Source organism: Cynoglossus semilaevis, chromosome 16, assembly GCF_000523025.1.
Source record: "Cynoglossus semilaevis isolate Cse_v1.0 chromosome 16, Cse_v1.0, whole genome shotgun sequence".
In the NCBI taxonomy this organism is placed as follows: Eukaryota; Metazoa; Chordata; class Actinopteri; order Pleuronectiformes; family Cynoglossidae; genus Cynoglossus; species Cynoglossus semilaevis.
In genome coordinates, this window is record NC_024322.1 from 6,468,881 (window position 1) to 6,493,351 (window position 24,471).

Consider the following 24,471-nt stretch of genomic DNA (forward strand, 5'->3'; position numbering starts at 1 on the left):
TAAATACGTCCTGCAGAAGTGCAGCGTTAGTTAAACTCTGCAAATGCAACATCTGATGTATGGGCTGCAACATGAGAGGAGAGTGATACATATAAATATAAGGGGCGGGGGCTGTCTGTGCCCTTTGACAATTTAATACAAGTTTATTACAAAAAACAGCAGTCTGATCGTTGATGGTTAAATGGTTTGTTAGACCAGAATTAAAACCACAAAAAACTAATGCTTTTTTTTCTGTGCCAGTCATGAGGTAGATAATAGATCTGATGCTATAAACCAAGGCTGTCTCCTGAATAAAGAACAACAACAAAACACCTTATTATCATCATCTAGCTGTAAAATAACTCTGTCTGTCCAACAGCTGCAGCACAGAGATGGATAACCATGTCATTCTAATGACTAGTTATTGTTCACCAGTGAATAAAAAAGTTGAAATTGTATATTCTAAAACAAAAAAAAAAAATAATTAAAGATGAAATACTTGACCAGGAATTTAAATTTGACTTTTTCCACCATTTCTCCAGCATATTGGATATATTGGAAAACAGAATCCATATATGGATAAACAGTAGAATTGTCTTCACTGTAATTGTATTACTCACAGTGGTAACAGATCTACAACATGATTACATGAAGTATTTTAGGGAACCTGACTGTAAAAATTAATTATTACAAAAAATACAATTGTATTAAACTCAGAACAAAAAAACCTGAGCAGTGGTGAAAAATGTGTTTTAAAACTCAACTGTGTTGTAATTGTCCACGAAGCAGAGAGATTTAGTGTGTAAACTGTGGCACGATCTGATTTGAATGACAGGTCACTGAAGAGCAGACACGATGGACTACTAGGATTTCTAAAACATTTTTCTATATTAAAAATAGTTTTGGTAAATCAACTTGGTCACTTGACAATGTGCATGTGCATTTTTAAAGAGAAAGTGGAGCTGAAACAGTGAGGGATTTTCTCGTTAATCAGATGTGTTAGAGGTCCATGCAGCGGACCAATACTCTGAAGAGCTTTCTTATGAAAAGCAAAGAACACTAGATTGGCTGCAGGAGCCGCCGGTTTAGCCTCAATCAGAGGGAACAGGGGAGGATTTGGTTAAGTCTAAAAGCCTTTTACATCTCTGAAATTTTCATTTGGCTTCATCTATTAACTCTGAATAAAACCCCAACATCATTTATACATTTGTCTGTTTAGAAATTCCAGAGCTCGTGAGCTGTAGATGGGAGTCCAAATTTTTTTTAAGCTCACGGTTGACCAATCACAGAGGTGCGGGCCTCAGAGCTGAACCACAAATGAATCCTTCACAGCATTGTAAATCAGGACCTCAAAGAGTATTATTTAGCCTCAAGCAAAGTGTGCTTGTTTATTAGATGCTGCCTGAGTCCGGGATAAAAAAATAAAAAAAAACAGCCCATAAATCTTCTACCTTTTATGTGCACACGGTGACTGGCTGCTGTTAAGAATGCAAAGGTAAGCGCCACATTCAGGTCAAACTGAATATGAAGAAACTCCTTATGGATTAATAGGTTTACCAAATGATCAAGTGAACTATAAACGTATGTGTTGGGCCGTAACTTTACCGTCTGATTCAAGTCCAGACGAACGAACCATAAACCACAAATCAGTGACAAATCATGACACTTAAAGGGTGAATTCAAGGTGATTCTTTGCCTCGGCTAAAGGTTTTGCATTCCTGATTTAGTGTGTGTTGTCACCGCACGGGTTCAATAAGCATTGTCAATTTTTCACACGCAGTGTCAGTGGGTGCCACACTCTGTCCGCCCGGCGTCTCAGATGTAAGTTATCACGACCGCAGCCGTGCAGCAGGTAATTTTCACGATGTTTTATTTTGCTGTCTGATATATAGTGGCTCTGATATGGCAATGCTAAACCCCAGGTGATAAATCAAACGTGCAGTGGCTGCCTCTGATAACTCAATAAGCACCTGGGCTCCTCCTAACATGTCACACCTGCACTTGTTCCTACACACTCCTCTTCCCCGGGCCTCACTGGGGGCTCGGTACACCTGCCTGGTGTGTTTCAGCAGCAGAGCAGCTGGGAGAGAAACATCATGCATGCTTAATTAGGAGGATCACGAACCATGGGAAGTGGCTGGCAATTTCTAATGCACAGTTTACATTCCTGACTATTATCACGTGTACGCATGTAAATGAGCTCCCTTCATTTGTGCAAGTCATTTACCGACAACTGTAACCACAGTTACTCAGAGCCGTAAATGGACACGGTGATAGCCGTTACATTCATGTCAGTTTCTGTTGCGTATTAAATGCTTTAATTATGTTCCATAATGGAGTACTAGAATGTTCCATGTCCACGTGGACGTGGTGTTGAGAAACGAGTGACAAGTTTTGTTGTGTATTACTGCTGATGAAGGAGTGATGATCTCGACACAAAGTAATTAAAATAATAAATAAGTCTACAAGACCCTGGTCAGGTTTTTATATGATGACGTTTACATTAATTCAGGAATATAGTTACACGCTAGGTGTGTAGCTAATTGTAATGAACTTAAAAAAAATCATTATTTTTAGTTTAGCTCAATGATTTCTTTTTCTAAGACATTAGGGTTTAGCGACCATCCATTAACGTACACAGACTGAGCATCTACATACAGACTCTTTCCTATCACATGTCTGTCAGGCTCATAAACACGTACAAACCGGAGTAGACCTCCACCAGTGGTACCACAGTGTACCCCCCCACAAGACCACCATTACATAGAACAGTTACTCAAAAAGAAAAAACAATTAAAAAAAATAGATTAAAACTGTAGAAATACTTTTTTTTAAAACAAAGAATATTATTTCACTTGTGGAACATTCTAATCTCACTGTGAAGACCATTAAACTTGATTTAACAAGCACAGGAAATCACAGAGGAGAGCCTCGGCCGATCGATACTTTTGCATACTTTCTATCCAATCAATTTAGTGCCTACTTAGCAGCCATTACCAAGTGTAATGAATAGGGCTCTGTTCAAGAAAATAATAATGTAGTGATGCTTAAAACCCAGAGGCATTTATTAAATTGCGCGGTGAAGTGTTCGATGTCACATATGGACGGCACACAAAAAGAACATTCAATAGATAGATTGTGTTCTTTCACACTGTCGACCACTATTAAGGCCAACCACTGACTTTACCACTCTACATTACCACGTGAAGATTGGAGGCAGATGTTTAACATTATCTCAGACCTTTTTATTTTAGTGGAACTGTTAAATTATTTTTTTAGGTGACGGTTAACACATCTACAACCTAATAGATACATTTGTTGACAAGAACAAAAAATAAAAGTTTCCTTGAGCTGAAATGTGACGCCGCGTAGAAAACAACTTCCTCCAGCAGTGTTATGACCCCCGTGCAGTCGTGTGTAGGAAGGCATTTCGGAGCGGAGGTTATTTTTCCAATGAATTTTTCCGTGTTTTACGGCACCAATCTTAGCCCATGTGAAAGCATTTCTTATAAGGCGAGGGCCTTATCAACACCACACGAGTTATGTGTTTATCACAGACTTTGAGCCGTACGACCAATTGGTGATATGAGGTGCCATATTGCTATGGAGGCTATAAACTCTATCAGGGAGAGAGGGAGGATGGGAGACGCAGTATGATAAGTCACAGCGCTCTGCTGTAATTACGGTATTCATGAAAAGATGAAATTGAGTGCAGCCAAAACTGTAGCTCCAGGCAAAATCAACACCAGTGCGTTACACCTTGACCCCTGCTTATACTGTGGATACGGCTAACATACCAAAAAACTTTTTCTGCATTTTTTTTCTTCTTCCCTCCATCAGTCAGGAGTGAGGGAATGAAGTGCATCGATTGCTTGTGATTATTAACTAGACTGAGATAAGCCCTCTCCTTATTATGCAGATTACTGAGGCTCCCAGCTCCAGCATATTGTACAGATGCAAGGGAGCAGCTGCTCTTACAGATGGTGGGTACACGGATCTATCATTATGCCTCCATTGTCTCCACTTCAATTGTTTGGGGGACAACAGAACTGCATCAAAGAGGAATCCGACTGCAGTGAATTAAGAAAGAGAAACGAACACCATCAACTAAATTTATACACCCGAGGCCACCGAATGGAGAGGAGCGGAAAGTTGAAGCTATTCCATATATGCAAGCATGGAGTGGCCCACTCATGTATACTGTACTCAAATCTGTTGGATGCAGCACTGTGCACCAAACATATGTTGTTTTTTTATTATCATTAATAAACAGTTGTTCAAGATGCGGAGAAACTGAAAGTGAAAAAAATATTCAACTGACTGTAATAATCGGCAATTAAATAATTTCATTAAAAATAAAAAAATAACAGTTATGTAGGATTTTAAATCACTAAATAAATCGTGATATACTCTGTTGTTTTAAATGGACCAATTGAAGTGTGATGGCGTGAACATCTGCAGTGACACTGCCCTCTGTCTGCATTCTCTCTTTTTTTTTTGCAAATCTTTAGAATATGGAGCGTCAGCTCAGTCCATACTGCTCTGTTCACCGTTTCAGATGTGTCTGTCCAAAGGTGTCATCTTATAAACACAAATAAATATCAACCTGTATCAACCAATACCTTATCAGCACAGTGAATTAAATTCAGTGAATTTAAACTATATTGTATTTTCTATAGGGGGAGCTGGGATATCAACCAAGTATTTGTCAATAAACTGAGAGAAGAAATATTCAAAGACAACTTAAAATGACACAAGGAAAAAAACTGAACATCTGTGTAGAAAATATGTTCTTAAAACATCACACAAGAATAAAAAAATAGTAGATCCAGAGTTTTTAAATATATAATTAATTGCCCCACAGTGAGGCTGATATATGTAAATGACTTCACTTTTGTCCTTTAGGGGAACCTCCCTCTGGTTGTCCATTTGACTCCCCACACCTCCTACTGAGCCTGGCTAAGATCAGGACACTCGTAGCTGCCCTGATCAAACATGACATTACACTGGAGGGAATTACAAGCTCCTATTATAACAGAGAAGGTCACGTCCAGTTGTAAGTCGTGACAACTGACTCTCCTGGTTGTTCACAGAGAGCAGGGCACTGATATTACTTTAAGAATTAATGCAATGACATTATTGTGAGCACCATTTCCCAGCTCCCCTTGCAAAAGCGTTTGTGATTTGAAGGTTATGTTTAATCAAACCTAGAACCATGCAGTAAGTATTAATACACTGTGAAAAAATTGAGTTATGAAAAATGTATAATGTTTGGAGTGTTATAGAAACAAACAGGGTTTACTCCAAAACTGTGATTTGCCTTCAATAAATTATCAAATATGTATTATATAAGTAAGTCCAGGAGCATTTGTTTGCTTTTTCTGCAGGTAGTCTCTCTATCTATTATGGATGTACACATCAAAAAAATAATAATTATCCCAAATAAAACCACAATCTCCTCACTTTTTATTTATTTAAACAGCTCTGCTTTTCTAAATCACTGCCAAAAAATAGTGGCGTCGTTTGAATTCCTGTTGAATTTAGTAACAACACAGGCCACACCCTGGACTAGAACCCAGTTTATCAGAAGACCTTCTATACCAAGCAACCCTGGAACCTACACTCATTTATTCCTCATTTAAATCACCAGAGAAGAAGCCTCCGTCCATGAACGTGTAGCTTTGTCTCTAAATCTTTTCTTTTCTGCTGCAAAAGTTCAGATTAACGCCATGAGCCTTAACAGCTCCACAATACAAACTATTTCATTTTTGTTTCATCGCAGTGTATGCAAACAAATATTGGTGATGCCTATCGTCAGGCGAATCTTTTCTGTATAAAAACGGGCATTGATTAAAAAAAAAAAAACCAACAACAAAGAACTGCTCATTCAACAACAAATACAAGATACCCACTATTATCTCTAGAGCAGCAGTGGTTGCAGTTATTCCCATAAGGTATAGAGAGCTCATATTATTTGCCTCAAATAGAAAATCAATTCTTGAGCAGAATATTTTCTGCTTTCAATATCCTCAAGAAGTAGCTGCCTTCAGATGACCTCAATATAAAGTCCCTGTTTACCATCTTCTCACACGCTATGTATTTATTCAGTGTCGGAGAAGATTTAATGGCATAAATTTCGACATGCAAATAACACACACACATCTAGGCTCACACACACAGAGACGCACAGAAACTTCTATCGCAGTCAAAGAGATATATTTAAACATTAATTCCTTAACTTGCAGTACTCGCAGTATTCAAATTAAAAGTATGTTTTCCATTCTTCAGTCATGTGTCATGGGTGAATAGATTGAGCTCCTGTCAGGGCACAAAGCTCTCCTCACAGGACCACGTTGCCTCGTCTGTTGTTAGGAACAGGTCCACATGGGGCCAAATTTGATTGGAAAGCCCAAAGGGAGGAGTCCTACCAGTCACAGGGGCATTGTTAGCGCCTCCAAAATGGCCAGAGAAGAATGACTGATTATGCAACCACAGCCAGGGTTACTAATAGGAATTCTATTTGAATTTCTAACATAACAGATGTTTGCTGGGCACCTCCTCGGAGCGTGCATACACAGTTATGCTAATTTGCCAGTGTTTCCCTTCAAGTTAGCTCGGAGTCATTAGAGCACACAGCTAGCTTAGATCCCTCTGTCAAACTAATAATTGGCCATTATTGATATTAATTAACATTTTTGCTCTCTATGTCCTTTTTGACCCGGGATCTGTTAGTAAATCCAGTTACTGAGGCCTATTAGGGCAGAGAAATCCGCAGGACTCTATCGCAGTCTCGAGCCATTTATCAGAAGGAGAACATAAAGCCAATTAGGAATGGGTGCAGACAGTTGTCTTCATTCTCCACTGACTACTTCTTGATCTCCATTATAAATTGCTAATACGGCAGATACTGGTTGGCCGAAGAGAGGAGGAGCGGTGGGTAACCATTGCTCACCCCCGGCTGCGATGACAGACGAAAAGGAGCAGTAACAATATTCCTGCATGATGAGGCTACACCATCATCAGCTGTTGGGGGGCATCACTGTGCACCCTCCGCTCCACAAATGGTCAATCATGTTAATTGGCTTTTGGTAAAAAAAATAAATAAATAAAAAGAGAGCTATTAAAGTGTTGATGGTTCATCCACCAAAAATAATAGCTTTTGATCTCACTGTTATTATGATGCGATCAGCACTGGGAACGCCGTACACCATAGCTTTATGGGCTCAGATCAAGAAATCCTAATAGGTGTGTATTGACTGCTTTGTTTCCCGCAGAACTCCAAAGGGACTGGTGGTTGCGAGAAAATATATCAAAAAGGCTATCAACTACACTGGGGTGTTGTGTGTAAAATCAATAGTGAACCATAGATGGCTTGAGTTTTCACAGTTCTCTCTCGTCATTTAAAGGGACTCTAGGTTATATGGTGCCACAGAGAGACAAAGACCCCTGAGGTTTTGGTAACACGCAGCTCTGATCTGTTTTAATTTTGGTGAAAAAACACCGTCGGCTGTTGTTTTGATCTTGATGGCAGCTTATTGTTGCTCTCGTCTGACACGGTGGGAACGAATCGTTCTGTTTTTCTGGAGCAAAAACAGCCTCAGCAGCACGGGGGATCATGACACGTTGTTGAAGGCGGTAGCCTAACATAACCTACCGTGTGTTGAATTACAACTTGTGATCCTGCTCTACCAAATCCAGATGCTACCGTGGCAGCGCGACTTTTACGACAAGAGGAATAGCAGTCCCTTTAAAGAGCAGTATTTAATAGCCTGGATTCAAGTGTAAAGGCTCTCTCCCCTGTGCATTACTCCAAGAACCTAATTACAAGTTTCATCATCAATCATCAGCATTATTTATTCAGTGAAATGAATTTCTAATTAATAACTGATGAGCATTATGGCCTTGAAGACTGTAAAGCAATTAATTATGGCTGGCAACGGGGAATATCCCTGTAAAGGACTATCTGGCACACAGTCACAGCACAGCAGTGCCAACAGGGTAATGTCCACAAAGAAGAGGCACAGGATTGTTTTTCTACCTCAGCTTTCTTCAGATAATTACCTTCATAAATGTTGTCGGGGGCTGTCGTGCTGCTGGTGATGTAATTAACACCAAAAAACTATTAAACATGTTTAATACTGTCATTTCTCTCAAATCTCTAACCTCACAGAGAGTTTGTAAACGTGTGTGTGTGTGTGTGGCTGACTCCCTGCTGTTCTATACATTGAGGTTTGGCTTCCTGTCATTCTAGTTTACAATGATTTATGAAACTGTATAATTAACTGCAGTAATTTGTACCATTAGTGTCAAACATATGGCCCGGTGGCCGGATGCGGTCCACCATCAGGTCTCACCGTGGCCTTTAAGGTGTTTTCCTCTGAAGAAAATTCGCATAAATGAGGCCAATGAGAAAGACAAGTGACAGTAGAGTATGTACACCGTGTTTGTGTTACTGTAGTTTTAAAACATGATATGGAATTTCTTACATACTGGTAGCAAGATTCTTAACACCTGTATTTAAAGACAACAATACTTGTAGCTAAAATTGGCTAATAATACTAACAGCAAGCTTACAGTATAATTACATTAAATTAAAATTACAATTAAAAAATGTAAGGACAACAATTATTGAACTTTGACAAACAAAAGAGAAGGCTAAAGAGAAGGCCCATACGACCCAGGCTTTGTACAATAAGTAGCCAGAAATTTAAAATTATAGCTCATTAGTATCATTATTATTTACATGCATGATGCGATCGTGACTGGCTATCATTAAATATGTCACTGAATTAAATCCCGTAAACAATATTCAACATTTTCTCCATCAAACCAGTTTTCCCCATTATTACAGAGCACTGCGTGACCGCAACAGTGCCGTAATAAATGAATTATTTTAATTTCACTTTTACTAACTCGCTAATAACAGTGGGTCAAACAGAGATCGATTAAAATTAAGGCAGATAATTGCCCACTTTTATTCAGACAATACATCACATCAGAATGGAGACAAGGGCGATGCAGAGAGGACGTCAGACTGATGATAAATAATAAGGGGAGGCAATAATTCTTTCATTTACAAAATGGAAATCAGTGAAGCAGAGGTTTAATTTATCTGCCGTTTCAATTCAGCATGTTTTTTGTGCGTATTTGTAGCACTTTTACTTCTGTTTTCTTCGTATATTTATCTCACACACAAACACTTACACACAATCTCAACTCTATCTGCACAAAACAGAGATGGATTGAGTCATGCATGGATGTTTGAAACATTCAGAGCAAACATAATAAATATGCATGACTATAATGCTGAGTTGCAGCAGTGAAATAATAGGTATGACTTTTTTTCTCAGGTTTGGAAAGACAACAGGACGTGAGCATGTCCTCTAATTCGGTCTAATGTTGTAAAATGTTGAAAACTGTGCTGGAAGTAAACGTGTCAAGTTCAATTCTAATAACATTATAGTGTTTTTGAAACTGTGCTTGGGAAGTAAACGTGTCAAGTTCAATTCTATCAAAATAAAAATGTATAACCTTGAGTTCATCACATTTTTAGTTCTTTTGTGGAAACATGTCTTCTGTTTTTGCAATCTGCAGGACTGCTGTTCAAAGGAGCCTTGAATTATTTGTAAATTTAACTCGTCAGTTACATCTCATCCTCTATTTGCAGTCAGTCAGGATTGTTTATCAAGACAACAACAATTTTACATACTCACTACAAAATGTTTTTAAAACACACCAAAGTTAGAAATGAACGTTGTTTACCTTGTTGATTTTTTTACGTTTCTCTTTTCTGCACAGGACGAGGAACATTCCAGTGGACTCGTCACCCGCAGGAAGGTTCGGGGGTTGGTTCGGTGATTTGGGTGGCGACTGCTGCCCCGCGACCCGGTAACGGACAAGCGGATGAAAATGGATGGATAAATGGATGGATGGATGGATGTAGGCGGGAAGTGTAAACAAGACGCCAGGAGTTTATGCATTCTGTAAGAATTTACATCGTTAACCTTTAAGGTTTGTTTATTTGCTTTGCTACTGAATTAAATGATTGCTCCTCACTTACCATGTCGGTGTTGTTAACAGGTAAAAACTAGGCGGGAAGTGTAAACAAGACGTTAGAATTAGCAGCCACACGGCTAAGCTGCTTTCTTAATACGGACTCCTGTTTTTCACACCTGCGTTGCTAATTAACTGTCCACTGTTCTCATTGGCTGAAGGGACGGAGGAAAACAATCTCTATAGGCTAATAACGTTTGCAGCGTCTTTATCACTATGTAGATTTTGTGGCGGAAGCACAGTTTACCTCTGTCGGTATTTGCCGTAGAATTGCCCTATAAAGTAGAATGAAGACGCTGTAATACAATGGTCAAAAGGTGATTTGATTTAAATAGTTTAAATTCAAATGGCTATTATAACATTTTCTTGCAGTAATTCAACATGATCCATGTTGAAGCACCATAACTTTATGTTAGCATACACATTTTAATATGTTTGTGTTTGAATGAGAAAGAAAAGGCAGCAAATACTTCAACCACCAACACAGTCTTGTATGATCCCATTTAAAAACACTGTTATTGGAAAAGTATGTTATTATTGACCTGTAAAACTATTTCATATTTTAGGGAATAAACAAGGCTACTGCAGCTAGCCCGTCAGTGACTGACCAGTCAATCTAATATTTTTAACATTTTCTCGGCAGTCACTTTCTCCAACCCATAATGCATTACTTGTTCCTAAAAAAGAACTATATAAAACAAATGCGGGTCATGAAATGCATTATCTTCAACACACGTGCTTTATGCCCAAAAGCACAAGCACACCAAATCTGGTAATAAGTCTGGATGTAAATTTAAAAGCAGTGTTTGAATAAATAAACTTTAATGATTTTGACCTAGATTAGTTCGTCTGCTAATGCTTAATCTTTCTCAGGGTCAGAGGGACAGTAGTAGGACGATCAGCCTGATCAGTCCATCACTGGACCAAGTACTTCGTTCACACTCATCTGACATGGTTTATTGGAACACAAGAACATACACACTGGAAGAACCGGCAAACTACATAGAGAAAAGCCAGTGGTCCAGTGGTCACAGCAGTGGCATTTATGCTGCGAGGTAATACTACAGTAAATTGTAGTTGTGAGGTCTTCAGATGTAAAAAAGCGAGCCGACCTTAACTTCTCCTGTCATCAGTATCAGACAGTTCCAGAACTCCTAGCATGAGATTGTAGCGCGTGTTGCCTGCTGTGTAACAGTTTAACACGCTTGTGTTCTACTCCCTGCTCTTAATGGACTCATTAGCTGAATGAGCGAGTTGTTGTAGTCGTCAGGAGTCAGCGGGTCAGTTCATTATACATTATTCCACTCTTACAGCACTGCCAGGTCACCACTGGAAGCACAGTCTCCATGTCATCTTCAGGATGAGTGAGACACACACGCGCGGGGCCTGAGCACACTCCATAACTGTTCCTCCCCGCAGGTCTTCAACACTTAGGTGGACGCGCACGGGCGCCCGTGTGCGTGAGCACACCGAAAGCTGCCGTCTCTCCATCTGGTAAAGTGGGCTGTTGTGATTGATTTGTGGATTTGCTCCTTCTTTTTTTCTCTCCATTTAAGTGAAATAATGTATGGAAGCAATCTGGCAACAGACATTTTGGAAAATCTATTTGAAATCATTTCAGCTGAAGCCATGGCAGTTTGTCTTCTTAGGGGAGAGGAGCAAAGTATAATTGTCTGCAGTCTAGTAAAACACAGTATAACTGCCATCACACTTGACTGAGCTTATAGCCAGCTAGTCCCATGGCCTCTAGAAGATAGAGCAGTTAATGTTCCCTTTTATTTTAGCGGATATGTCACTTGTATCGCAGATTTATACCATGATACAGCAATTTTGTCCAAACAGATGGATAATGGTGTCAGCAGCAAAAAGCCCTGTATTTTATTGAGTTTGGAACATATTGTTTAGATAGGGGAGTGTGCTGAACAGCTCTGCCAGCGCTTTCTCTCTTTATCTCTCTAATCTTGCCAGTATTAGATTTGATCATTTTTGTTTGAAGGAGGAAAATGTGGCTGTAATGGCTTCCTAATAGCAAACACAGGGGATACAAATCCAGGGACCCTGTTCTGTAGTGCTTCCATAAGCACCGCTGATTTATAGAGGTCTTTATGACAGAAAGGAAAATGATCTGCTGCAGGTATAAATCAGGTGAGGAGTAGGAAATTGAACTTAGATATCATCTTGTCAGATGCTTAATGCTCTTCCTCCTGTCACATTCGATAGGGCCAATTTGGAGAATCCTGCAGAGGTAAAAAGAACACAATTAACAATGACAGTGCGGTAATAGATGAAGCCATAAAATGAGCATGCCGCCTGCAGGATGCTTTGTATGATTTCCGCGCGAGGAAGTAGCAGGGGTGTTCTGTCCCCGCTTTTTATTTCTCCTCCTCCGCTACACTCTGTTCCTCCAGTCTGTTTTTAGTAATAAACATTATTTTCCAGTTGTGTGCAATGTTCAACTAAAACAGCAAGAAATGCTGTGTGGGTAGGGGGCTAAAGTTGGGGGGCGGGGGAGGGAGTTACCTCTAATGCCCCGGGTCTGTCCTGTAATTGAATTATGATGCTGCAATGAAACAGGTCCTGTTTTTATGTTATCGATTCCGAGGGCACGTTGCCTCCAAGCACAACATAAAATGAATCAATATATCAATTGTCAAGCACAAAAAATTACGTATGCAAAGGACTATTAAAAGCACAAAGTGCCCAAATAAATTCTGTAACTGTGTTGGGAGGTAAACATCTGAATCAAGTTTCTCGCGGTTTTAAGGCCCCGACATCTGAAAGACACTGACAAAGACTGATGACCTCACAAGGTCGCTGCGGAGCTCAACCAATTACACAAAAGCTTCAACGTAGTCCTAAAAGAAATTTGAATTTTTCAATCACACTGTTGGGAACATTATTTAACTTGATTTAAAATATTGTAGTTAAAAAAACCCCAAAAAAACCAAAACAAATCAGTGGATTTTCACCATGCACAATCAGGTCTTTGGATGGAGTTTTCTTACCACGTCAAAAAAAGTTAGTTTTCAAAATATTTGTCAGATTGTGGCAATTTTTGTTATGCCAAACTTCTGACATGTTTAATACAAAGATTTATGACTTTAGAACCAGTCAGTCATCTTCAGATGTTTTTAATCAAAAACACCAAAACAGATTTTAGAAGTACTGCTTGTTGTCAACGCGGCAGTTAAAAAGTTTGACTTTTGCCATATATTTGAAACTGTTTTTTTGGGGTTGTTTTGGTATTTAAACATCAAACAACAATGTTAAACTCCACAATGTTCAGATCCACGTCCCAGGAGTAGGCGGCCCGGGTCGGTGGTCTGTGGTTAAGGAGTTGCCTGCAGCATCTTTGCTGTCGTGTTGTAAATAGTTCCACGTCTGTGATGTCCTTCTTAAAGCAGAGCGCTCTTGGACTGGAGTCTATAATCGAGGCACAACAGTGGATTGTTTGCTGTAATAATTGTCAAGTCGTATTACACTCAAGCAGATGTCACCACTCTGTGGTGTAATGAGTTCAGGAAAAGGACAGAGAATGACAATGCTCCCTGATCCCTGAATGTCACCGTGGTATAAACTACAGCACACTGCTTTATTGCCAGCATCATGCATTCAGCAGCATTCATTTGGGATTTGACAGATAGAGAACATGAGGGTGAAAAAAAAAAAAACAGAGGCCAATCTAGCCGTCGGCGAGGGTGTGTGTAGGTTTCAAATGACTCGGATTCTAAAAACTAATTTCTCGGAAGCTGATGACCTTTTGTGAGACGCTGCTCAACTTTGTCAAGTGGCAATTCCAGTCCAAGCAGCTGAAGAGTTTTACAGTAATGGCCACAGATCCAGAGCTGGGGAAGCGTCGCCCCTCACAGCTCATCAAGCCAAGCTCTTGTATAATCTAATTTGATTTTAATGCTTCTCTGAAGAAGATTGTGCTCTTATTACTGTGTAATGATGCTGTTGTCAAGAACCAGTGGGGACGTCTAATATCACAGGCATGTTAACTGCTTCTGTGACACTCATCTCAGTGTTTTCTACGTCGTCTCCGGTGCACAATGGCTTACGCTCGACGCCTCACGACTTTGTTGTTCCTCCAGTTGCATTGAGCTCCGTGATTGACAGAAATGTGGTGAATATCTAAACCCCCTCTTCTTTATGAGATACACTATGTCTGATATGGTACTTTTTTGTATTCAGTACAGTAGATAGAGCATAACGATGAAGGTCTTCGCAGAGATGAGGAGAATTCTGAAGTACTGGCACTCGGGGGGCAGTAAATGGAAAAGTGACAAGCCTGGTGCACTTGTCTGTTTTACTTATTCTGGGCCTCTGTTTCATATTCTGCCTCGCACCGTGGGTTATTTTCCTCCAGGGTTCAGGAGGGCACACTCTTCCATTTCTTTAGAAAATTGTTTCGCAGGATTTCAATCTTTGGCTGCGAGATATGACAAAACACAATATCAAGAACACTTATGTATCTTATCTGCCACTTTTTCTGGGTATAAATAAAAGATCAGTATAAATATGAGTCCAGTGGCCTCCGCTGCACCAGTGAGGGATGAGTGTGAAAGGAGCTATGAACCTTGGGACAGCCGCACTGTACATTTTCATCTCTGGCTCAAAATTACCTCCACACTGGGGGCTCCGTATGCCATTTGTTATCCTTGAAAGTCAATTAGTGTTTCCATGATAGCAATTCAGATGTCAGTGTGGACAACGGCAAACAATAAGGAAACAGCTGAGTATTCACATCATGTTAACAGTGTTTCTCTGCATTTTTCATATTAGGCTGCGATGACAGTCAATTAGGTGCAGACTAAAGTATAAACGCGCCAGTAGCAGAGTTGAAGGGCCGTCCCAAATATTGATTTTGCCTAAATTAGCCTTCAATTTCTTTCCAGATGAATCACCAACACTACACAGATGTCTATAATTCGGACCAAGTGTATCACTTTCAAAGACAAAGCTGTCCAACTAAAGATGAAAACAATATTCTTTTTTTTTTCATGAACAACAAACCAACTTCTGATTCACCATTTGTGTGAAATTCTTGGACCATTGTATAGTGTAAAAAAAAAAAGACCTTTAAAATACAAACTGTCAAGACATGATTCAATGCTGTGGAATCAGAAATATTACTCAGACGTACATTTTCCGAGCACAGGCTTCAGAGATGTTTTGTGATGTATTACTTATGATGATGCACATGTGCAGCCTGTGTTTGCTCCACAACCTCCCAACGGTGTTAAAAAAAAAAAAAAAAAAAAAAAAAATCAAAACATCGTCCTATTGATGTTCCATTTTTTTTTTTTTTTACCTCCGTTTGGCACTTGTCAGAGGTCAACCTCAAACAGCATGCAGTGGAATCAGGCGTTACTGTCGATGTCACATTGATGCATTGCAAGGCCCAGGAGGTCATGTCTCTGTAAACATACATTATCAAGAGCCATAGAAGACGTGGGGTGTTGACCTCACCCATAGTTTACGGTGCAGCTTCAGGGGAGATGGGTTATGGGCCGGCGGAGAGCGGCGGGCGTGTTATCCACAATGACTTTTTCATGTTGCAAATGAAGAGGGTCAAGCAATCAGAGAGTGGTCAGGTCTGCGTCAGCACCATTATCTTACACTGTCTGAAATGATCAATGGGATAAAATAAAATGATCACAAGCTCAGATTGGTTGGCCAATGAAAAGGTTGGATTAAAAACATCCTCTGTGATGATATCCTGAGGGGAAAAAAATAGTCCTTTCACAAAAAAACAAATGACATGTTTTTAAGTCAAATGAGTATACGGTTGTTCTCAAATATTTATTTCATATTTATATTTAAACAGTACAGGAAAACAGACCTTCAGCAAATAGATGCCATCATAGTGAAAACATCTCTTCATCGTCTTTATGTAAATGGGTCGACAATACTCTGAGGCAGAGACTTAAAATATACAAGGCACTTAAAGCAGGTGTGCAGTACCCACATAAATCTCCTGCTTTCAAGCAATAAATACACGTATTGTATGTGCATTGCTATTATAGTACCGTGGACGTGTAAACAGTTTGTTAGCTACAGAGCATCCAAGCAAAGGGGTTCGTAAAGGCACTGAAGTGTAGAATAATGTTTATAAATAGTTTGTGTTAAATAAAAATGCATTTCCCACCACGCAAAAAATACTTTCTATAGTTTTCTGCAAACCAAAAACAGCAAAAACATTTTAGAATTCAGTCAAAAACTATTAAAATGGGGAAAACATTTTTTTTCCTATACAGCATCAAAAACACCTTAGCATCATCGATGCTCTGAGTAAGACCATATGTAAACAGACTGGATGTGAAACTGTCACCATGGAGACGACATTTCTACCAAATGCTAGTGCTATGTTTTTAAATACTTAATTCATTACCGAACCCATAAAAACAATTCTCAAAGAGGAGGACGGGGTGCTGTGTACTAGAAGCTGAGTGTCAGCTGCCATGCTATTCCAACTTGCAGCGTTTTCTTAGTTAACACAATATTCAAGCCTGACTCGGATTAAAACGGCAGTCCTGCTGTTTTATTCCACCTCCATGGCAGACAAATCCTGTTCCCCCTCAGATTTCTCAGAGGGCAGTTCTTCTGCCTCGGCAGCTCCGTGGTCGTCAGACACAGAATTTGTCTCTGCTGTCGTCTGTGAGCCAGGCTCTTCTGTGTCCAACTGAGCAGAAACATCAGCGAGCCTGGATTTCACTAAAATCAGGAATAACAATACATTTTAGTCTCGTCTTACAAGAAAATATTCATGGGTGAATCCTTATTTTAAGGCATAATTGTGAAATCTGCTGAAATGTGAACTCACCTAAGTCTGATGGTCCAGTGTCTACATCAGCAGCAGATGGTGAGAAGGGTACTTCAGACGGCATCCTTAGTTCTCCGGCGGGCACAGGGAGAACAGGTGCCTGAGGCCTGGTCTTTCTTGCAGGGTTCAAAAAATAACAATAGGCGCAGCGGAAAGCTGAGGGAACACAAAGTCAAATACACAAAATAGTTTATGTTTATGTCATCGCCCTCGCTGAGGTAGAGACGTAGATAAATATATGTGAAAGTGGGGCGATGACAAGAATGCCGGAGATGCATAAACGTCTCAGATTGATGTGCAGCACTGCTTTGCATATTCAATCTTGGGCTGATTTTGCTTATGAGGGCTGGTGCTGGCTGAGGCATTTAAGATGATTTGATATACTACACTGCCAAGTACTAGAGCGCAGTGTTGGAAGCAGACTGATGGGAACCCTGTTTACACAGAGACCTAAAAGGAGACCTTGTTCTTGAGAAGTCATTATTTTAATCATCATATTTGTAGAGTACACAGAGGAGTCTGGAGAGTCAGGATAAAAGCACATCAATTGGTGCCATAGCTAACAGGAATATATTTAGATTTGAATTTTACAAAGCACTAAAAATGTTTGGATACTAATTTTTTCCTTCAGATACCTTTTTATTCCTTTGGTTTACACTAGAAAGACAGTAAAATGCTAACAGGTAAAACAGGTAAGATGTAAAAAAGCAAACACTGGTTAATAGTTTGTATTTGCAAACAGTTCAAACCAAAGATGACTGGTTAAAAATATAACTTTAGTCATCAGTAAAGCCCCTGAAAAAGACCAAAGTGCTGATTTTAGTACCACATTCTCTTCAATTCAGTATGTGATATCAGGGAGGAATTCCTAAGGATAATCTCTGTGGTGATTTGATGTCACTCTGGGCCAAAATCTTACCAATATACTCAAACTCTTCTTTCAATGCCATTCCATTATGGGACAGACACTGCTGACATATGAGAGCATATCTGTGAAGAAAAAGAGAGAAAACAAAGTAAACACAAAAACAAATACATGAATATGATGGATTCTGGTCAATGCCAGCCCTCATTCTGCAACAACGTCAACAGTCATACAGTATATACTTGACTGGCCTGTCTGCAGTCACCAATACTTAGGATGGGTTTCAATAAATGATGTGCATTTATGTGATATACAGCATTACACATGAGGGTAAAGCAGAAACTGTATACCTGTTCTGAGGGCCATCTCCAACAAGATACTCAACGACCCTGTCCATCGCTCCTCTCTCCCTTGGGAGGACAGGTCTGGCCAGAGGAGGACCCGGAGGATGCATTCCTGTTGAGGTGCAAAGCCAGTGGCATTAGACACTGTCTGCATTCAGAATAAATACTTCAACAAACAGGTTGTTCCCTGCAGGGGAAAAGCTATTTGAAAATCTGAGCCACTGATTCACAGTTTAATTCTCACTCCATGACAAACAACCTGACGATTTCTATTTAAGGCTCAACTCGCTTGCAAAGCACGTTGCAGAATCCCCACTGTGTTGGAGCACAGTAATTAATATAATCTAACATCAAGAGCAATCATAGGAAGATGACTGGTCATTTCTGGGAGACTTGGCAGAGTCTCAGTATCCTGCTGGTTATTAATTTACCAACATATGGAAACTCTGTGGTGACTCTTTGTATCAAATTGCTTTTCACTTTCAATTTTCGACAGAAGCAGGTGATAACATCAAGTCATGTAAAAACATTTGTGAGGTGCAGCTGATGCCAAAGGCAATTTCACCAAGCATTAAAAGACATTTAGTGAGATTCCAGCACCATTGCCCAGAGAACAAACGCAGGTCTGGCTAATTAATCACAGTTAATGTAATCCTGCCTCTCACATACCTCACAGTTGGCATTCCACATGGCAATTACAGCGTGCAGCTTCCTCCAGGAACACACTGCCTTCACTGTTTGCACTTATTTGCATCTTGTATTGAGCGTTTGCAGTCCAGATATAAATGTTATTGAATATTCAAAGGCGCTGCACTCCACAGATGTCTGCTGAATACAATAACTGTTCTACCGAAACTCTCCTTTGTGTTTGCTGTAAAGTGAATTATTAATGCTCGCAGCAAGAGGAATATGTCTTACAGTGGCAGAGTGATGAGTGAACTAACCGCCAATCTTGCCTTGCGTCAAGATCACCGGTTAGTTCACTGGTAGTAACTCATGGTGTACTCATGTGTGCATGTTTGTTTCTTGGGTTTCCAGGTTCCTTCTACAGTTCCAAGAACATACAGATTAGGGTTAATCAGGTCTTAACTGAACACAAGTTTGAATATGAGTTTAAGCGGTTGTTTGTCTCCATATGTGGTTCGGTGACAAACTGGATGCTCAAGGTGTGCTGGCTTACAGCGGATGATTTAGGATTGGCCGTAGCCTCACCCTCAATAAATATCCACTTTATTTATTTCCCATTGTTGTTTTGTCGGTGGCCAAGTTTGGCCTATGAATGAAAATTTCATTCATCATATCAAAAGCTCTTTCTCATTATAATCTATAATGATATCAATAATTTGAACTTTTAAAAGGGTGTGTTAAACTGGCAGTGTAACACTTGCCCCTTTACAGCACATACCACCCTTACAGACAAAACACCACAGAGCCCTGAGAAACCAGGGACACTGGGAGCAAAGGAAGAGTAAATCATACCTTAATCGACCACATTATGATGTGGTTCCCCTGTGTGCACGTAACTCACCAACTCCTGGAACAGGTGTTCCAGGGGTCATGGGCCTCCTCATCAAACTCTGCTGAGCCGCCATTGCCGACAGGCTCCTCTCTGGGGGTCCTCCTGGAGCAGAGTGGGAAGTTCGTCCTGGATAGGTGGGCCCAGAGGCGAGAGGAGGCCGAGTAGCTGCACTGCTTGCAGATTTTGCTGCTGCTGGGGGGGTCTTCTCGATAACGTTGCGGTGGCGCAGCTCTAAAACAGATAACAATGCGGGCTGGTACAGAACGCCAGAGGACAGTGGGGAAATTAATGGTTTCTTCTTCAGAGTGCATTAATACCTTGTCCTGGTTTTGGAGTCATCTGAGGGCCAACTGGTGTAGATTCAAGCTCCTTTACGCATATTAAAAATACAAGGAAAGAGCACATTTAAAAATAGACGACACAAATCCAACAAACCAAGAGAAATGGGCTTATATTAAATAATTGAAAAGAACAGCTTACATTTTTTTTCCTGGAGTCAGGATCAAATCTCTCCAGAATCATTTTAGCGTTTTTGTACGTCTCTGTTTCCATGACCTCATCAAGCTGCAGAGCCAAAACAGATTTAAAGTGTAAGTGACCAGACTCTAATTAATCCAAATCCAAATAATTAGTCAATGATTACCTGATGAAAAACACACATTGATGTTTTACCCTCGTCTACTGTGTAAGAAATGACTAATAAATGGGCCAGCAGGAACCTCAGTAGATTGTACATCTTCACTCAACATTAGCCACCAAATGTTTCTGAATGTTTACATATGATATGAAGAATAATTGCATTCACTACTTCGATAATGGAGAGTGTGAAAATCCATCAGCCCTAATTATTGAAAGTTATTAGACTTGACGGAGGGTGACAAGCAATTTCTCAGATGTATTTCTTTGCAGCACTCGATGCTATTAATTAAAACGTCATTAGCAAGTGGTTTTTACATGATCAACTCACTGTACCATCACACAGTGAGTTTCTGCAAGATTCCACTTCAAGTATATCACAGCAAATGCTTAAAAGATTAAAAAAGGGCAATTATGAAGATTTTCCTACCTTATGGAATAAATTCAATGTTATATATTGTGTATATATATATATGTATATATATATATATAAACATACTGTGAACTTTAAAGAGTATTTTTAATAAACTGAATTTAGTAACTGATCAATTCTTCTAAAAATAATAAATGAAAAACATTTTTCAAAGAATATTAATATTTGGTCAAATGTAAAGGCTGGCTAAAAAAGACACTTGCACTGTTTATTGACAATATCCTCAGATAAAAAAATAATTAAAAAAAATAATAATATATATAGTGGACTAAATGATTGGCGACTACGGTTCATTTTGACATAAAAGTTTTTGCGAACAAACTAAATTTAAATTTGACTTGATATTTTGACTAGAGAATCACTTACTATTTTTCTTTTCTGTCCTTTAAGATCCTCTAATTTGTCATCTGGAAAACAAAGTTACACAATGATATGGACATATAACATGATATGGTTAAAAAAATATAGTTTAAAAAAAAGGTCTTACTATTTTTTTCTGTTCTTCGTGAAAAAATCATTATGAGCATTTTTCGAAGTAACCACACTCTGTAAAGGAATAGAAAATAATGTTTTTTTTTACCATTACTAAAATAAGCAAAACATGCTTTGACTGATTATTGCTGTAATACTTACAACAAGGGAAATATTAAGAAGGGAAGTAACAATATAAGCCGTCCCATCAACTGCTCTGGGAGGTACCACAAATACACAACTATGCATGTGGCCAAGTACAGAAGTGATGAGTAGAAAAGCAGCCGACCGATCCATATCTTCAACTGCCTTTGGTTCTTTTCACTGTATTCTTCAAGAGCCTGTATGTCCTGTCAACACATGAGACAAGGGCTAAATTATTATATCAACATTATCATCCATAGCTACCTTTCATTCCCAATTAGTTAAAAAAACATTTAGTTGTTCTGCAACTTTCCACAGAGACGATGGGATTCTTGTTATGTTTCAACTAATCTCATAAATTCAATGAGAAATAGCCTTTTTGGAATCAGACTTATATAAAAACAAACCAAAGACAGGTGTAAAATCCAATCTTTTTTGTGGGGGCTTCACACGGAAACAGAGATAGCTTTGTCTCTTACTTATAAACAGTCTAGAATTACACCACTGCCTCAAGGTTCCAGTTCAGCTGTCCAAAAATAGTTTGAGGGTAGAACAGCACCTATTCCTGGACTCTATAGTCCCGAAACAACATGTGTGTCTGTCACTCTAGGCCCTGGTTAAATTGGTCTCCAATTCAGTGCCACAGTAGGTCAAGTTTATGTGTGTGCACGTCTAAAGTAACTATGCAAATGTGGTTCATATACAAGATTCCGTCATAACAGATGTGTGTTTGTGAAATATATAACCCTATAACAGGCATGCATACAACAGGAGTTCCTCTGAAACTGTAATGCCACCTGACCCTCTCAATATGTAGGTAAAGCGTTTGATACTCCAAGGACTGGTGCTCAAAAATAGCCCAACATTGGCTCGACTTTAGAAGAGCAGTAAAGCCCCATCAGTCAGCAAATGAGGATTTGGCATTCATTGATGCATCAGCTTTAGCTTGTAGCTATGAGCAGATCTATGTTAGCAAAATAACTCTGTTTTTGTATCATAAACAATGAGCTGACTTTTAAATTATAGCCAACTTTGCAACCAGACATTTTCCATAGACCTTTTAAATTTTAAATACAACATACACATTGTACCCCATGCAGTGATTAGGTAAAAATATAAACTGAATACATGGTGGGTTTTCTTGGATCAAGTAGTCTTTATAAACATCATTGAGCACATTAAGCTGACAGATGCCTCTGGTCACTTTTTTACTCATAATGTTTCATTTGGTTGCTCTCATTGACTGACTGCGGGCGTCTCTGACAACCTCCTGGGATTTGCCGTAAAGCACACCATTTGCTTGAATCAAAACATCACATAAAGGAATAAAAGAGATTATTTAATATATGCTAACTGCAATGCCTTTTGTCAGAGAGAAAAAATATGAATGTAATTTTAGAAGAATTGTATACTTTACAACATATTATTATTATTATTATTACATATTTTTTCTTCTCAGAAGCTTAACTGTTTTTAATGTTTGTCCAACTATCCCTCCAATGACACAACCGAACAGTCCTACTCAACATAGGCAGTAAATACAACCACAATCACATGCAATTTATAAAACTATAACATTTGACAGACTGACAAGAGCGTGGAATTTTCTTTGGATCATTCCTACCTTGTCAATGGCTTCCAGAAGATCTACAGTGGAAGGTTTAGCCTGATTAGAAAAGGAGAGAAAATGTGATTTTCTTTTAATAATAAACTGCCTCTTCAATATTTTTATCATTTGAGAACATTCACAACTATGACGATGACAATGAAATGTTTACAGAATATGAGGTTAACATTCCAAAACAAACCTTCCACCGTGACACTATCGCCCCCATGGCGTTTCTCTTCCTCTGAGTCCTTCTCTTCTCTTCCTATATCCTGTTAACATAGGAATTTAAGTTTTTCAATGGGTTTAATATCATTGTCTTGTATTACAATATAATTTCATGATATTAATCAAATTTGTAGAACTTGTGTTCAGCATGTGTTCAGCCAAACAGGCTTCAGTTTTATACAGTACATACATATTGTCACCTGGTGGCGCTTACTAACTGGGTCAACAGTTAATTGTGACTTATATTGGTATACTGTCAGTAAATATTGTGACATCACAACATGGCCTGGTTTCCATTGTACAATTCAGCCATCAACCACACTTGAGCTTCACATTAAACCCAGACAAAAATTACTTAAATCAAAGCTTTCACGACAATGTGTAGCCTGGGGTCACATATTAAGGCAGTAACATCAGACTCTGTCATCTGCAGCTACGTGTGTACCTGTTTGAAGAGTTCCGTAACACTCCCACAGTAACATGCATTAATAAATAAAGTAACTTCACCAACACGTTTTTGTTCAACTATTCAACATGTTTTTTCGATGAGTAAAAGGCAAAATATTTATATGTCATCAGCACTAAGCAGGAATTAAACCTCTGCTAACTGCAGTTAGCACACTTAACTTATTCCGTTGTCAAGTGGTATTGTAAAGCCATATTAGCTCAGGTCGTGCCTATATAAATTCAAACATGTGCTGAACAACTATGTAACATTTATTCAACAATTACCAGTGCAATGTTTAAAAATAGCGCCGTCAAAATGGGACAGCGACCGTTGCTAACTAGCCGTTAGCACTCAGCAGTTTCAACTTCATCACAGACAGCAGCAAGTGTTAACCAAGCTAACGCGCGTTTAGCCCGAGTTTAAATATCATACAATAGGACCGAGCATAGTAAAAAAAAAGCAAGACTTCAAAGAGGAAAGATTTAAAATTAAATGCAAAGGAGACGGAACTGTGTACCTCTTGACTTGTTTCCAAATTTGTACCAGCTGAGGCAGAACACGAAGTTCTGTCTTGAGGCTTAAACATACACGGAGGAGGGAGTGTGTGTGAGTTCAAATGGGGGAGTGTCCACTAACAGCAGGGACTTGTACGAGCTCGCAATGGACTTCAATACAGCCACTGAAAGTACAGTTAATCTTTGAAAAGCAATGGTGCATAACTGACACATTAAAGCCCCTTTTCCGTCAAGAAATAGTATTAGTTACAGCGTGCTTGAGACAGTACTAGAAAAGCTGAAATAATTATGGTAGACACTTGTGGTGTGAAATATGTACATTTTCAGGTTGGAATTGAAGGATTTTTGCTTTATTTGACAGGAAAACCATGTTATTAAGTATTTCCCACTTATTTAGATAGATT

The 24,471-nt window shown here is 39.2% G+C and overlaps 1 protein-coding gene and 1 long non-coding RNA gene across 2 annotated transcripts in view; both read right to left on the bottom strand.

Annotated features, from left to right (window-relative positions):
* Window positions 1–9,892, bottom strand: part of LOC103391864 (uncharacterized) — a 21,162-nt gene extending 11,270 nt beyond the window's left edge. Inside the window, exon 1 of the long non-coding RNA XR_522834.3 lies at window positions 9,742–9,892. This is a non-coding gene — a long non-coding RNA (uncharacterized LOC103391864). The remainder of the gene's footprint in view (window positions 1–9,741) is intronic.
* A 5,931-nt stretch (window positions 9,893–15,823) lies between these two features.
* lnpa (limb and neural patterns a) lies at window positions 15,824–24,208 on the bottom strand. The gene is made up of 13 exons (XM_008328308.3): window positions 24,070–24,208; window positions 23,079–23,148; window positions 22,895–22,936; window positions 21,289–21,476; window positions 21,143–21,201; window positions 21,022–21,062; window positions 20,067–20,150; window positions 19,904–19,955; window positions 19,596–19,817; window positions 18,074–18,179; window positions 17,778–17,848; window positions 16,859–17,014; window positions 15,824–16,749 (listed from the first exon to the last, which is right to left on the bottom strand). The coding sequence occupies exons 2-13, from the start codon at window positions 23,103–23,105 to the stop codon at window positions 16,577–16,579; spliced, it is 1,221 nt and encodes a 406-aa protein (XP_008326530.1). The 5' UTR covers window positions 23,106–23,148; window positions 24,070–24,208; the 3' UTR covers window positions 15,824–16,576.
* Window positions 24,209–24,471: the final 263 nt, after the last annotated feature.